The 13,930-nt window shown below is 46.7% G+C and overlaps 2 protein-coding genes across 12 annotated transcripts in view; one reads left to right on the top strand and one right to left on the bottom strand.

Moving 5' to 3' along the window:
* RNF170 (ring finger protein 170) overlaps window positions 1–6,298 on the bottom strand; it is a 29,982-nt gene extending 23,684 nt beyond the window's left edge. For 2 of the 8 annotated variants that reach the window (XM_060136760.1, XM_060136761.1), the window contains exons 1-3: window positions 6,127–6,266; window positions 2,789–2,918; window positions 537–680 (exon numbers count right to left, since the gene is read on the bottom strand). In XM_060136760.1, coding sequence (XP_059992743.1) covers window positions 537–673 — 137 coding nt within the window. In that variant the 5' untranslated portion in view covers window positions 674–680; window positions 2,789–2,918; window positions 6,127–6,266. Of the gene's footprint in view, window positions 1–536; window positions 681–2,788; window positions 2,919–6,126 lie in introns of all 8 variants that reach the window. The other 6 variants (XM_060136764.1, XM_060136763.1, XM_060136766.1 and 3 more) reach the window with 4 other exon arrangements.
* Window positions 6,299–6,501: 203 nt separating this feature from the next.
* The window catches only part of HOOK3 (hook microtubule tethering protein 3), a 129,041-nt gene continuing 121,612 nt past the window's right edge, over window positions 6,502–13,930 (top strand). For all 4 annotated transcript variants that reach the window (XM_060136287.1, XM_060136286.1, XM_060136288.1 and 1 more), the window contains exon 1: window positions 6,502–6,700. In XM_060136287.1, coding sequence (XP_059992270.1) covers window positions 6,644–6,700 — 57 coding nt within the window. In that variant the 5' untranslated portion in view covers window positions 6,502–6,643. The remainder of the gene's footprint in view (window positions 6,701–13,930) is intronic.

Genomic DNA, 13,930 nt, shown 5'->3' with positions numbered 1-13,930 from the left:
CCTCTCAACAACCCTATGTTCTAAGTGTTTCACATTTATTAATTCACTTAATCCTACATAACAGCAATTTTAATTCTAATCTTAATCCCTCCATACTGTCCAAGATTTTTTTGTCCCAGTTTTTTTCATTTAAACACTGAAAATATATTTGCACCTATTATATCACCTATAAGTTGATGAATTCAATTATGAAAATTACATTTTAAAACTGTGATACTCCAACAGAAAATATTAACATTTTATTCAAAATATGGGTGATAAATCTAAATTTTTTTGACTAGACAGTTGATGACGGGAAAAATACACAGTAGCATTCAGAGCCTAGTGGAAAATAAAATACCTTCGTAAATATATACAATCACTGAACTCATTACTTGCTTTTTTTTTTTTTTTGGTTAGTTTCTGCTTTATAACAAAGTGAATCAGCTTTATTACTTGCTTTTAATATTAAGTATTAAACATTACTAGAAGCAGTCAGAAAGTCAGTGGCCCTTGGAAATATGTATTATTTAAGTTCTTTTGTCCTTTAGTCTCACCTGAAAAGTGCATATACCAGGGTAGCAATCAAAGCGAAACTGACCACAACTGCCACAAGTACTTGGTCACTTACTCCTTCTATGACTGAATCATCATCCAGTTTCAAACTGTGAACTTCACCTTGATATTTGGCCATTCCAGGTCTAAAAGAAAAAGAGATAAGATGAAAATTAAAAACGACACAGTGAAAATGAAATATATTAATAAAAACGATATAAATGTAGCTGACTTCTGATATATGTATTTTTTTGTAGCACCCACTTGAGGTAGGTTGCATTAAGTACATCTCCAGTGGGGAATGCCCCATTAATGAGTTCTTTAAAATCATTAAAGAAGAAAAGACATTTCTCATGCCCAATTGCTCCTTTCTTATTCCTGAATACCAAATAAATTCTCCACATAGATCACATCCCTCTTCTCCCTCATGGCACTGAATGTGCGTCATGGAATGTACCATGTACGGATACGGAAGGAAATATATTGTCTTCTTCTGTAAATATTCCTGTATTACCTGGCATACTGCCCTGTACACAGAAGGACCTAATAAATACATGTTTAAATAGGAGTGACTTACCTTACCTATGGTGTTAGTAATTTGAAAAGTAAAAGACATGGAGGCTATAGAACATTTATAGCTATACTGAGACTACTTGAATTAATGAAAATTCTGTTGCTTGGAAAACGATTAGCCTCACTTGGAACTAAGCTCAGTTTATGGTTCAGAATTCTGGGAACTGCCTGGAATATGGAATCACCCTGAGGCTGCATTTCCTTATGAAGAGAAAAGGGAGGATATGAAACTCTCCCTCCCATACACTAAACTAGAGGAAAATGGTAATACCCAATTTCTATAGATATGAGGGGAGATGGTCCAACCACATCAGAGTCCAAATATCACAGGTTATTCCTACTTTTTTCTGATGGCAAACACTAAAGTTACTTAAAATCTTGTAAGACACCTAAAGGGAAATAAAGGCAATAAAATTCAATTAAATATACATGACTAATCATAATTAACCTGTATTTATGTAATGTCCTGCACTGAAAACAGTTTTATTCAATATCATCATTAATCAGGTGAGTTTCTGTTAAAAGGTAACTTTGAGTGTGAAAGTCTAACACCTTTGAAAAGAACCTGAACTGGCTGCTAGTAAGAAAATTGCCTCTCATGGAAGAAACTTAAGCAAACAAACAGATCAAAGGTGGCTTTCATCAGCTTTACACATGGTAATGGCCTGATGTATCAGGAACTTTCTAATGACAGGTTTCAAGTATCCTTCATGAAAGCACACACCAGAAACCCAGAGAAGGAGCTCTAACCTCAGTATCTTATTCAAAAGAAGAGTCAAATGAACTGCCAAATGAAACTGAAGAAAAAAGCCTCAAGTAATCTTGGGGTGGGCCATGTAGTCAATCTAGATCTTTATGTTGTCAGGTTTCCTCTTTTTAAATTGAAGATGCCGTGGCTGTCAGGAGTCCTGTCAGTGAGAACTACTTGCATCTGCTCAGAGATCAGCAAAATGTTATCCTGTGTGGAGAGTCCCAGCCTCCAATTACTGAATCCAGTTCGGAGGATCTTCTCCTAGCTGTACATTTAGGGAGTTCACTACTTTGTACTATTTCTTTTTTTAATGGGTTACATTTGTTTCACTACTTTGTACTATTTCTTTTTTTAATGGGTTACATTTGTTTCTATGTCCTTCCAAGTGTAATCAGTGATCATGTGACTAAATTCTACTCTATACATTTTATATATATATATATATATATATACTCATATCACTGAATCACTTTGCTGTACACCTGAAACACAATATTGTAAATCAACTATAGTTCAATAAAAAAATAAAATAATCAAAATTATATATATATATATTCTACTGTATAAAGACATACTTCTACCAATTACACCCTTCAGACGCTGCTTCATTCACATATCCAAGAACTCAGAGATCCAGGATACTTTAAGTATTGCAGGACCATGTAATGTTATTTGCATCATTTTATAGCAAAAGTTCCCAAAGTTGTTGAAATGAAGAGTTACTTTTTATTGCCACAAATTCTAGTGTCACTGAAGGACACTAGAATTGAAGGACACTGAAGAACTGAAGGACACTGAAGGCTGAGAGAGGGTAGGAAGGGAGGAGACTGCTGGTAAGTCTCAGAGAGGAACAGAAAGGTCAGCTGCACTTCCCTGCCACGTGGAAATCCCAGCCCTCACATGGATAACTACTAATGGTGTCTGACCAACCTGTCGGGGCTTCAGTAGTTAACTTCCGCCAGTAGTTTTTCTTATCACAGGAGTCCAAAAAGGAACTGCAGGTGCTGCTGGCTCAAAAATGAGGTATTATGCCACCACCTCAGTTTGGAAAGAAGCCAATCTAAGAATACAGGGGATAAACAATAAAAAGAAATAAAATTTTCTACTTGAGGAGTTGACCTTATACCCCAATCTTGAAAATGAATTCCAATGTCAACCTGAACTTCAGTCCTCCAACGTCTGCTCATCTGGAACAAATCAATGCTGCTGATTTGGACCAAGGGCACAGGCTCTCAGCACAAGCCCAAGCCCCGCTGCATGGCATGCAGGCCCCGGAGTTTACCTCCAATTCTGCTACCACAACTGGGACCCCGCTTAATCTCTTAGGACCCCTCATTTTCTGCAAAATATGAAAGCTGGATCTGAAGATTTCTTAAGTTCCCTCCACCACTACATTTCTCTGATTCAGAGCTTTCTGGAATTGAAAAAAAAAAAAAGGCAGGAAAGCTAAATAACCAAAGGTTAAAATGGTTACAAGTGGGGAGCAGGCCTGGGAGAGCCAGATCCTCACCTTTCCCAGGATACAGTTCTATAGTCTGAATTCTTTTCAAGAACGTATTACTTTAGCAATAAAAATAGAAGCCAGTGTCTGCTTCCTTCCTTCAGAGATGAAAATTAGACTTCAGTGCTCACATATTTAAGACGTCTCTCCCCAGTACCATTCTTGCAGAGCACCCTAGACCCTCCCAGTTTCCTGATGGTGCCCTCTGCAGACCTCAGTGACTGGCACAGGGAGGCGCCTGCGCTGGCTACCTCTTACCCCGCTGAGCAGCACAGGGGATTTTACATGTTGCAGGGGCCTTGCACTAAATGCTGCTCACTTGAAACCCCAAAGCAAGGTTATTGAATTTATAAAACATGGCATCTAATCTATTTCGTAGGGTCCTATCAAATGAAAACAAGTTAGTAGTACTCTGTTGTTAACTATTTGAGATTTACAGAAACAAAACACCATAGATCTTGGAAACGGTGTTGATAATTGATAGAAAAATTGATAATTGAGGGAAGGGGGAGTGATTTCCAGCACTGGCTTTGTATATGCTTAGCTGGCTAAGTCTTACTGAGTAGCTTAATACATTGAAGAAGCATAAGCTTTGCAGTCAGACAACTGTGTACTTGTGCAAAATCTGGGTCTCAGCTTCCTCATGTGTAAAATACATAAAATTAACTTGAACTATATCAAGCAACCACTTTTTTTGGCAAAAAACACACAAAAACACTCTAGTTTTGTGGAGTTCATGATAACAAAGGTAGAGCACTTACATATTGCTTGGTACATCATACAGGCTCTCAATTAACGGAAGCTATAATATTTTGATTACTATTATTAACAACCCTCAAGGAATCTGCAGAACCATGATAAGACGTGGCCATGCCTTCCTTACAGCTACACTAAGTAGCATCTCAAGCTGGCTTTGATCTAAGCTCTAAGTATGTATTCCCTGGGAAACTGGATAAACTTGGCACACTACGGTGAAGGACACTCCCCTGTTTACTTGAATGTGATAAACAGCTGTAGATGAGAATTAGCCTCCAACTAACTGGAGTAAGGAGACAGCTAAGACAAGTGCCACTCACCTCTCTTTGGTCTTTTCCAAAGCTTTCAGGAAAAATGAATCAAAACAACACAGACAAATAAGGGAAATATAGGAAATTCCGTAACTTCAAAGGAGAAACTCCATGTCTTTTTACCCAAACTCATGTAAAAACATGATGGCCACATGGCTTCTGCAGACACACACATTCAAGAAGTTTTTAATATAATTTCCTTCATGGAGGGTAACTGGAGCTACGGAATGAAATCTCAAGAACACTGCACATCATGCACAAATGCATTGTGGGTGAGCCATCAAACCTGAGAAGGGAGGCTGAGGTCAACTGTGTCAAAGTCCTAAAAACCAGAGCAGCTGGCGTGAAGGTGCTCACCCATTACAGGCCTTCCAACAAGGCTCCACATCCAAAGACAGGTTACACGGGCATCAGGCTGACTTGATGACTTTACATGCCTAACAAGGGTAATGTTCACTTAAAGTGCCAGGGATCCTTACAGAGATAACCTAGCTTGGAATGTAGAAACTCTGGTTTGACAAAGGTCCAGAGGCACCAAACGAAGGCAGGTGAGGTACATTTTATCACTTCTAAAGGTTTCTCTGCCCTTGGTGTAGGGAATAATGTTTAAAAGACCACTGAGAAGACTTCTGGTAAGATCTTCTACATTCACACAATGAAAAATCTGTTAACTGGGACTCTGAAAAGCATCATGAAAAACTCAATGCTGTCTTGGCAGTTCTGATAGCTCAATGACAAAACCTAGTCTTAACAGGGAAAGGGGGCTCCAGGAACTGCAAACCACAGAAAGGTGTGTCCCGGTAAGTTAACTTTGTTGCACCCCACATACAAGTTTGGCATCATCTGGTAAAGTGACGCACAACCTATAACTCAACAATCCCAGGACTCCAAGGCATATCGCTAAAGAAACTTACACGTTGATACTAGTCTCCAGGGGTATGAATCTTATAGCATTGTTCTTAGTTAGCTCCAAACTGGAACAGCAAAATGCCCATCAACAGTAGCATGGATATACTGTTATATTCATACAGTGGAGTCCTAGACAGCACTGAAAATTACCTATGGATCTACACAAACTTACTATGAATGCAAAGCTATAAAATAACAGTGATTCCACTGACTGAAGCTCAACAACAGCAAAGAAAAACTGTGTTGTTTAGGCATGCATACGTAGGTGGTAAAGAGATAAGGAAAAGCAAGAAAGTGAACATCATAAAAGTCAGTCTAGGGAGGGAACGATGCTCAGAAAGGAACATGAGGTGCTGGAGGAACTCCTGAGGTACGGGCAGTTCTCTTTGTTTTTACCTGCCTGTTTTATTCCTAATTACTCTCTAGGCATGTCCGTTGTGTGCACTTTTCTGCACATGCTGTATCGCCTAACGATTCATCGGTAACCCTGCAGAGGTTCACCCACTGGAACGGGGGCAGCTCGAGGCCGGTCCCCCTGGCCACTGCGGAAGGAAGGACAGGCCCGGGGAACCGTCGCGGTCCCCCGGGCTGGCTGGCGCCGCACACCCACCCCCGCCTCCCGGGGCTGCGAGGTCCGCGCGGCCCGAGCAGGAGCGGCGGGCTGCCCTCGGCGACCCGAGCCCGCCACGTCGGCCTCACAGCGCCGGCGCCCGGGGCCGCCCGGTTCCCCGCGGAAGGCGCCCCGCCGTCCCGCCCAGGCCGGGGCCCCGCCGGCGCTCGGCCGCGCGTACCTCTGCACCGTGGAGGACACCTCGCCAGCTCCCGGTGACCGAGGGCACAGATTGTTTCCGGGGCTGCCCGCCACCCTCACGGGCGACCACTGGCTGCCTCCTCCGGGCCGGGCGCGCGGGCACGGCGCACGCGCACTGCCGCGCTTCCGTGAGGGCGCGGCGGGGACCAGCCGGCGGGGAGCGCGCGGGGGCGACACGCAGCGGGCGGCGGGCGCGGCCGTGCGCAGTGCTGGGCTACTGCGGCTCGGGCCGGGCTGGGGTCTCGGCGGGAGCGGGGTTGCGGGGCTGCGGGGCTGCAGGTCCGCGGGCGGGGCGGGCGGACGGGCGCGCGCGCGGTGCCGCGCGGTCCCGACGGGCCGGAGGAGGAGGGGCGCCGGTGACGCTGCGGGTGCCGCTGCCAGCTCCGGACGGAGTCGGCGGCCGGGCGGAGGACGGGCAGGCCGACCCTCGGACGCAGCCCCGGGCCGAGCCGCGGGCTTCCTGGCGAGGCAGGGCGGCCGCGAGCCCGGGCGGGAAGATGTTCAACGTGGAGTCCCTGGAGCGGGTGGAGCTGTGCGAGAGCCTCCTCACTTGGGTAGGTGGCGACGCGGTCCGGAGGCCCCCTCCCCCAGGCCGCCGTCCTGGGATCTCCCCGCGCCCCGGGCGGGCGCCGAGGGCGCCGGTGCCGTCACATCCGGGGCCCGGGGCGGGGGCCGGGACGCCGGTGCGGGCTGAGTCCACGGCGGGAGGCCCGGCCGGGTCCGAGGGAAACTCGCGGGGCCCGCGGGGCCGGGCGGAGGCCGAGGACGGGTGCGGGCGGCGCTGTCACCAGGCGGCTCCCCGCGCCTCCGGGGGGCGGGGGGGGCACCCGAGACCCCGGCCCGACGCTGCCGCCTTTGTTGTCCCGCTCGCCGGGACAGCGCAGCCCTGGAGGGCGAGCGGCGCGGGGCGCGGGGGGGAGAGGGCTTGCCGGGAGGGCGGAGGGTAGGAGAAGGACCCGCAGCCCCGTCTCCGCGATAGGAGAGGAGAAAGTGAGCGGCGTGGAGGTGCCTAGGGAAGGTGTTCGAGGTGAAAATAAGTCTGGAAGGTGTAGTGGGACTCGACATTTGGGGGGCAACGTTATGCCATTCTAATTTTAAATTATCAAATGCTTACTAAGATTCTCACATGTGCACGTAAATATGTGTTCCGTTCTAATGCCAACAGTCGTGCCTTTAGCAGCCTCTTGTACAGGTGGACGTACATCCAAGCTTGTGTGTTTCCCTAAGTGCGGTGTCAGTTCCAGGGTTGTGCCTGTGTGTGTATCTATCTACAGGATAAACCTGGTGCTTCTTTGGGGAGCTTTCCTTTTACTCATTGCTAAAACGTTAAATACCACTTTTAGAATGCAGCATTAATCTATTTAGGGAGGTGACTACAGCATTTGTATTAATGTGCAAGGTAAGACACAGATGCCAAACAGATTCAGTTTAGCGGTGCCTTGGGCGATAAGCTTAGATCCCTGGAGTACAGACATCACTGCCCTGTGTGGGGACATTTGGGTGGAATGCTTAGAGGGCCAGTGTCCTAGGCTGGTTGGAACAAACATAATGAAAATAGTCTTGAGATTTTCACAATTTGGCTTATGACACAAATCAAATTATGTTTTCTGAAACGGAATATGTACAAGGGTAGATAGAGCTTGATCTATTCAGTAACTTTTGTATTAGGGCATTCTTGGCATTTCAAATCGTTTGCAATAATATATAGTTAACATACAGCTTACAACTGTAATGGGTTCCGACTTAAGTGGGGAAATGGGTTCCCCTGCTGCATTTTAGAGAAGAGAAGAAACAGATAAGCTGCATAATGTGGCCAAAGTTTGACTAGGTAGGGGAGAGATAAAGGAAAGAATTACCACATTCTTTGATACTGTGGAAGGAATGGATTTGGCAGAGGTTGTAAACAGAAGATTGAGGATCTGAAGATATGCATTTTTGAGTCTGTACCTCCTTCAGTGCTAGAAAAAAAAGGCAAGAGGGCAAAGATGAGGAAACATTGAATCTGAAGTAGGGTTACATTGTTTAAAGTCTAGAAAGACGAGTCACGGAAACAAAGAGGTGTGTTTGAAGGGCATCTGCCAGAAGTTGGTGGTCAGTGCAGTTATTTGGGTGAGAAATGCTAATAAAAATACAGAGGAAGAATCACAGAGAGAAGTTTGAAGGGGTACTAACAGAAGCACACTATGGCCACATCTATTTAAAATCTGGTAAAATGTTAAGAAAATAGAGATAATCCAGGTTATCAGCTATAGAGAGAGATCAAGGAGTCTGGTTTTGTAGAAAAAAAGGCTTTTTGAAATTTCACTGGAAGGCTCATCCAGGAAAATTTCTGGGGAAGAGATTATCAATGACAAAACTGGAGGGCAGAGTTCAAACAAAGGTATACAATTCTAAAATTTGGAAACATTTTAAAACGTTGTACATTGAAATGTTTCAAAATAAAGTTGAGGTTAAACGCTGGGTTTGTTCTTTTAGTTATAAAAAGCAGAATATCCCCTGTGCTCAGAACACAGGGGCGCCCCGCGAGGCCCCGGGTCCGCGAGGCCCCGGCTGGGTCCGCGAGGCCCCAGCCTGGCGCGCGCAGGACCTCGTGCCCAGAGGTTTCGACGCCCCATGCACCGTCCCACACCCCGATGCCAACAGTCGCCTCAGTGCCGTAAGCTTCGCGTCTACAGACTTCGGGGCCGCCCAGAAGCCAAAGCCCGTCGAAGGTCTGACCCCGCTGACCCGCGAGCATGGGCAGCAACCTGAGCATGTATCTGGGCACGGCCAAGGCCACGCAGCCAGCCCATGCCCGGAAGCGCCAGTCCCCATGGTTCCCATGGACCGGGCCTGCCCGCGGCACCTGCCTCCCGATGGGCCGGGCCGGGCGCCCAATCCTGTGCTACCGCCGCCGCCGCCAGGATCACGGGCTCTGGTTCCGCAGCAGGCGGCCGCTCCCCGCCGCCCTGCGCAACTGGAAGTACTACCCGGTCCGCGGGTCCTCGGTGCCCCAGGGCTGGAGGCGCCTTCCCAGCGGGCCGCCCCTCCGCACCTCCTCGGGGCTGGGGTTTTCCGGCCATGGCAACGGTTTCACGATGAGGTCCCAGTGGAACGCCCGCCTCTCCTGCCACACAGGAGACAGAGCCTGGTGGACATCCGTACCGCCCCTGTTGAAAGCCTAAGCAGCTTGTCCACGTGTCCGCCCAGCCAGGAGTCCCCGGACCCCTGTGCCAAGGAGGCCGCGCTGAGGCCCCTCAGCCGATGCGAGGAAGGACAAAGGCGGCTCGACGGGCCTCTCAGGTCTGAGAGCCCCGAGCCCAGGCTGTCGGCCTTCCGGCCCGTGATGAGGAATGGAGTGGTCCCTGTCTTTGTGCCCAGGCCGGGGCCTCTGAGAAGAAGCATCTGCTCCGGGTGCAAGCGCCTCCGAGAAGAGGACACTGAGCCCCGGCCTGACAGCAGCCCTGCCTGAGCCTTCCCTGCCTGCCGCCCACCCTGCTGTGAGGCCCCCCCACCCCGCACCCGCCCAGGGCACAGTCACAGAGCCTCGCTGGAGAGATGGGGGCGGATCAGCACTCCCGGGCCTGGGCCTCCTGTAGCCTGACGTCCCCCTTGAGTCCTGAGAGCCAAGGCCACCTCCTCCTGACACTCAAACCCACATTTCTTTTACCCAGCTGACCCCTGCCCTACCCCTGCCAGAGTCACTGGCACGGGCCGCCAGGCCAGCTCCCTGCACTCCAGCCAGGAGCTGCCAAGCCCCAGAGCCACCTCTCCTACCTGCAGAGCCCGCCCCGAGGAAGCACCGCTGACGTCCAGGCCTGCACTCTCTCCTGCCCACCCACCCTTGCTGCCTTTGCCCCTGAGAAGACCCTTCTCGGAGGACCCTTCTCAGGAAGGCGTGCTTCTCCCCTATTGCCCACTTCATACGGTTTAAAGGTTGTTCTTATTTTAAATAATACTAAAATATCTTCATTATCCTTAAAAAAAAAAAGTTTCTCAGAATACTACTTCCATCCAAATCACTGTTCAAGAATACATGTTTTTTAATACTTAAAAAAGAAAAGCAGAATAAATGTTCATGTGGAACGTGTCTGTGGTAGCTGAAAATGTGCATTCACTGTAGTAGCTCCCCTCATAGCTGAAGGCCAGATGAATGCTGAACACAATTCCAAAACCAAAAGTAAGGGGGGAAAATGTATCCTATACATTCCTAAGAAAGGACCCCCATTTAGAATAATTTGTTTTGCATAAAGTTCTAGCCAACTTGGTTGTGCAGTTACTTTGCACACAGCAAGTGAGAAGGTAACTGCCACATTCAGCAAAATGCAGGCAGCTGTCAGTGACAGAGAAGACCGGAGAGGTGAAGGTTTAGCCTGGGCAGTCTTTGAGCTGACAGCCTTGTATACATCAAGAGCCTCCACATTCAGTTACTGAAGATCATAATTATGATCCTGAATACCAAATAAAAGTTTATTTTCACTACACAGCATTTAGTTTGAGATCAGAGGTATATAGTACATATTAGAAGTTCTTCCACCAGAAATGGTTAAAATAACAACGCAGGCACTTAGAGGGATGCCTATTAGCCACCTATGCAGAATTCATTTCTGTGGAACATCTCAGTGTCCCAAATGCTGGATAACTTGCTATTGTATCAGAAAGGTTACTAGCCCAAGAACCAAATGTTCCCCATCTTTGTTGAAAGAGGAATGCTTGTTAAGAGACAAAGTATCATCCTACCAAGGGAAAATGGTTTAAGCTTAAATTCCGAATCAAAGTTTATGCAGTAAGAAAGTTCAGCAGGATGTGCTGGAAAGTTTCCACTCTTAACCTCTCTACCCACCCTCTGAGTCAAAATGTACTCTTACCTGTTAGGAAAAATCTGCCCTAGGGCTTCCCTGGTGGCGCAGTGGTTGAGAGTCAGCCTGCCGATGCAGGGGACACAGGTTTGTGCCCCGGTCCGGGAAGATCCCACATGCCGCAGAGCGGCTGGTCCCGTGAGCCATGGCCGCTGAGCCTCCGGACGCAAAAATCTGCCCTACCTATTACACCTGTCAAGCCTAATTTCTTGAATGGTACGTGGAAAGATTGCTCTTTCCTAGGTTTAAGAGACTGAAAAACCAGAAAGAATCTGGAATGCCACCAACTAATGGCAAGAAGCTAAGTGGAGCAAGAATCATGACCACACAGGTTCAGTACATTTCTTCTGGGAAACCCAGCAACATTAACATATCCTTGTAACTTTCATATTTAACAGCCTGTAAAATGGCATGTTGGCATTTACAATTAGGGAGAGTATAATTTTTGGGGTGGTATCTCCCCCATTCCATTCTCTCTGTCCTTCCTAACTCTTAGGTCCTCTAATGGAGGAATAAAGGAATCAGATATACAAAAGCATGTATATTTTTTAAAGCTTTAATTTTTTTTTCCAACTGAGGGCCAATATGACATGTTAGTTAAGAGTATAGGTTCTGAAATTTGACCACCTGGGTTCAAATCCTGACTTTGCTTCCTACTAACTGTGGGTAGCTTTGGACAAGAAACTTCACCTATGTTTTGATTGCATTCAATTTAACACTAAGAAATGTTTCCTATGCATTAGTATTGATCAGCATAATTGGAGGGCTTGTTAAAATGCTGACTGCTAGGCCCCAGTTCCTGAGTCTGTAATTCAGTAGGGCTGAGCTAGGGCCTGGTAGTCTTCATTTCCAACAGGTTTCCAGGTGGCGCTCTTAGTGGCCTGAGGCCTACACTTTGAGAACCACTGCTCCAGAGCAAGGTTTGTTAACCTTAGCATTACTGACATTCTGGGCTGGATCATTTTTGTTCTGGGCACTGCTCTGTCATCCTGGTCTCTACCTACTAGATGCCAATAGCACCCACTTAGTTGTTACAACTAAAAATGTCTCATAGGGAGCAAAATTGCCCCTGGTTGAGAATCACTACTCTAGAGGTAGTAATTCCAGATGATCTCATGCATTACCCTTCTCATGCTTTTGTGGGGGAAGGTGAGGTGGAAGTTGGATGGTGTTAATAGAGCTCCTTGGAATTAAAAGAGAGGTTATGACCCTTCCAGCAGCGTGTCACGCCCTAATGTGGTTAAGTGCAATTATCTTTAAATTTTACTCTACTTATTGGGCTTCCCTGGTGGCGCAGTGGTTGAGAATCTGCCTGCCAATGCAGGGGACACGGGTTCGAGCCCTGGTCCGGAAAGATCCCACATGCCGCGGAGCAGCTAAGCCCATGCGCCACACAACTCCTGAGCCCACACTCTAGAGCCTGTGAGCCACAACTACTGAGCCTGCACTCTGGAGCCCGCATGCTACAACTACTGAAGCCTGCACGCCTAGAGCCCGTGCTCTGCAACAAGAGAAGCCACCGCAATGAGAAGCCCGCGCACCGCAACAGAGTAGCCCCTGCGTGCAGCAACGAAGACCCAAACACAGCCAAAAATAAATAAATAAAATAAGTACATTAAAAAAATTTTTTTTTTTACTGCTGTCCTGAAACACCCTGTAGATTTTAACTCAGAATTTATGAGAACTGGTAGGTGAGAGATTTTTTTAAAAATTAAAATACACATACCATAAAGTTCTTTTAAAAGTGCACAATTCAGTGCTTTGTAGTATGATCGCAGGTTGTGCAACCATCACCACTGTCTAATTCCAAGAACATTTTTATCGCCTCAAAAGGAAACTCCACAGAGAGAGTTTCTCTGGGATCTGCTTTACCTTTATCTCAAAGCAGAGGTGGACATCCTCTAGCCTTCATGAGCGACTATTTACCTCAAGAGCCAATTCAGAGAAAATAATTGTTTGGAAGCCACATTTAAAACATCAAAATGAAAATAGTTTTAAGTCCCAAGAGAGAAACAGATGGAGTCTTGCAAGTAAATTACTTGCATTATTGAATTACCTGCTTTATTGAGCTTTTCCTTATGCTTGGCCAGAGGCAGTTTTCTGATCTTTCATCCTTTACATTTGGTAGTGGGTTTGGATCAGAACCCTTTGGATCAGAGGGTTCCAAATGCCAAACCAGTGCCCCGCCACATAGCATTATTTGATGAACTTGTTAAAAATAGACTCCCAGTCTTCTTCAACTTCCCACATGATTCGGGTGTACACCCAGGTCTGGGAACTGCTGCTTAAGACTTTTACAAATACATAATGTCCATTTATTTTCTCTTTAAGCAACACACCCCTCCATAAGGTATTTTTCCCAATTTCTAGATTGAAAAACTGACATGAAATGAGGTAAAGTGGCATATGCAAGGTCACACAGCCAGCAGATTAGGAGCAAAGCTGGGGATGGAGTTAGTTTACATGCAGAGTGTGTTCAGTGAGGGCTGTTCTGGGCCAGGTTGGTGATCAAGAGATGAGTGAGGTGTGGCCCTCACCTGTGGTCTTTTTCATTCTAAGCCTACAAGAAAGAGATGAATTCAGCAACTGTAAAATGAAAGTGGGTGCTTATTTCTTTTCAAACTACATTGTTATTGACGAGGCGACTGGAGAGAGTGTGGAGTGAAATTCAGTATCATTTCCTACAGATGATGTTTATCTGGTCCATTTATTCAGTTACTAACGATATATTGAACCTCTGCATGTATAAGGTTAGTGTCAGGGGGTAGCCTGCAAGGGCCCTCTTTTCATTACCTCTCCCAAGTAGACACCTAAGTAGAAACCACCTGCTATGTGATCTTTAAGACCATTTCCTTAGTTTCCGCCGCCATAACCATCTCAACCCACAAGACTGTCAAAAATATGAAGAAGCTGCTGACAGCACTTGTTAATAGTTCTTTTTTTAAA

Source organism: Lagenorhynchus albirostris, chromosome 21 (assembly GCF_949774975.1).
Source record: "Lagenorhynchus albirostris chromosome 21, mLagAlb1.1, whole genome shotgun sequence".
Taxonomy (NCBI): domain Eukaryota; kingdom Metazoa; phylum Chordata; class Mammalia; order Artiodactyla; family Delphinidae; genus Lagenorhynchus; species Lagenorhynchus albirostris.
The sequence above is the reverse complement of the archived record's forward strand: the minus strand, read 5'-3'. Positions and strand labels throughout refer to the sequence as shown.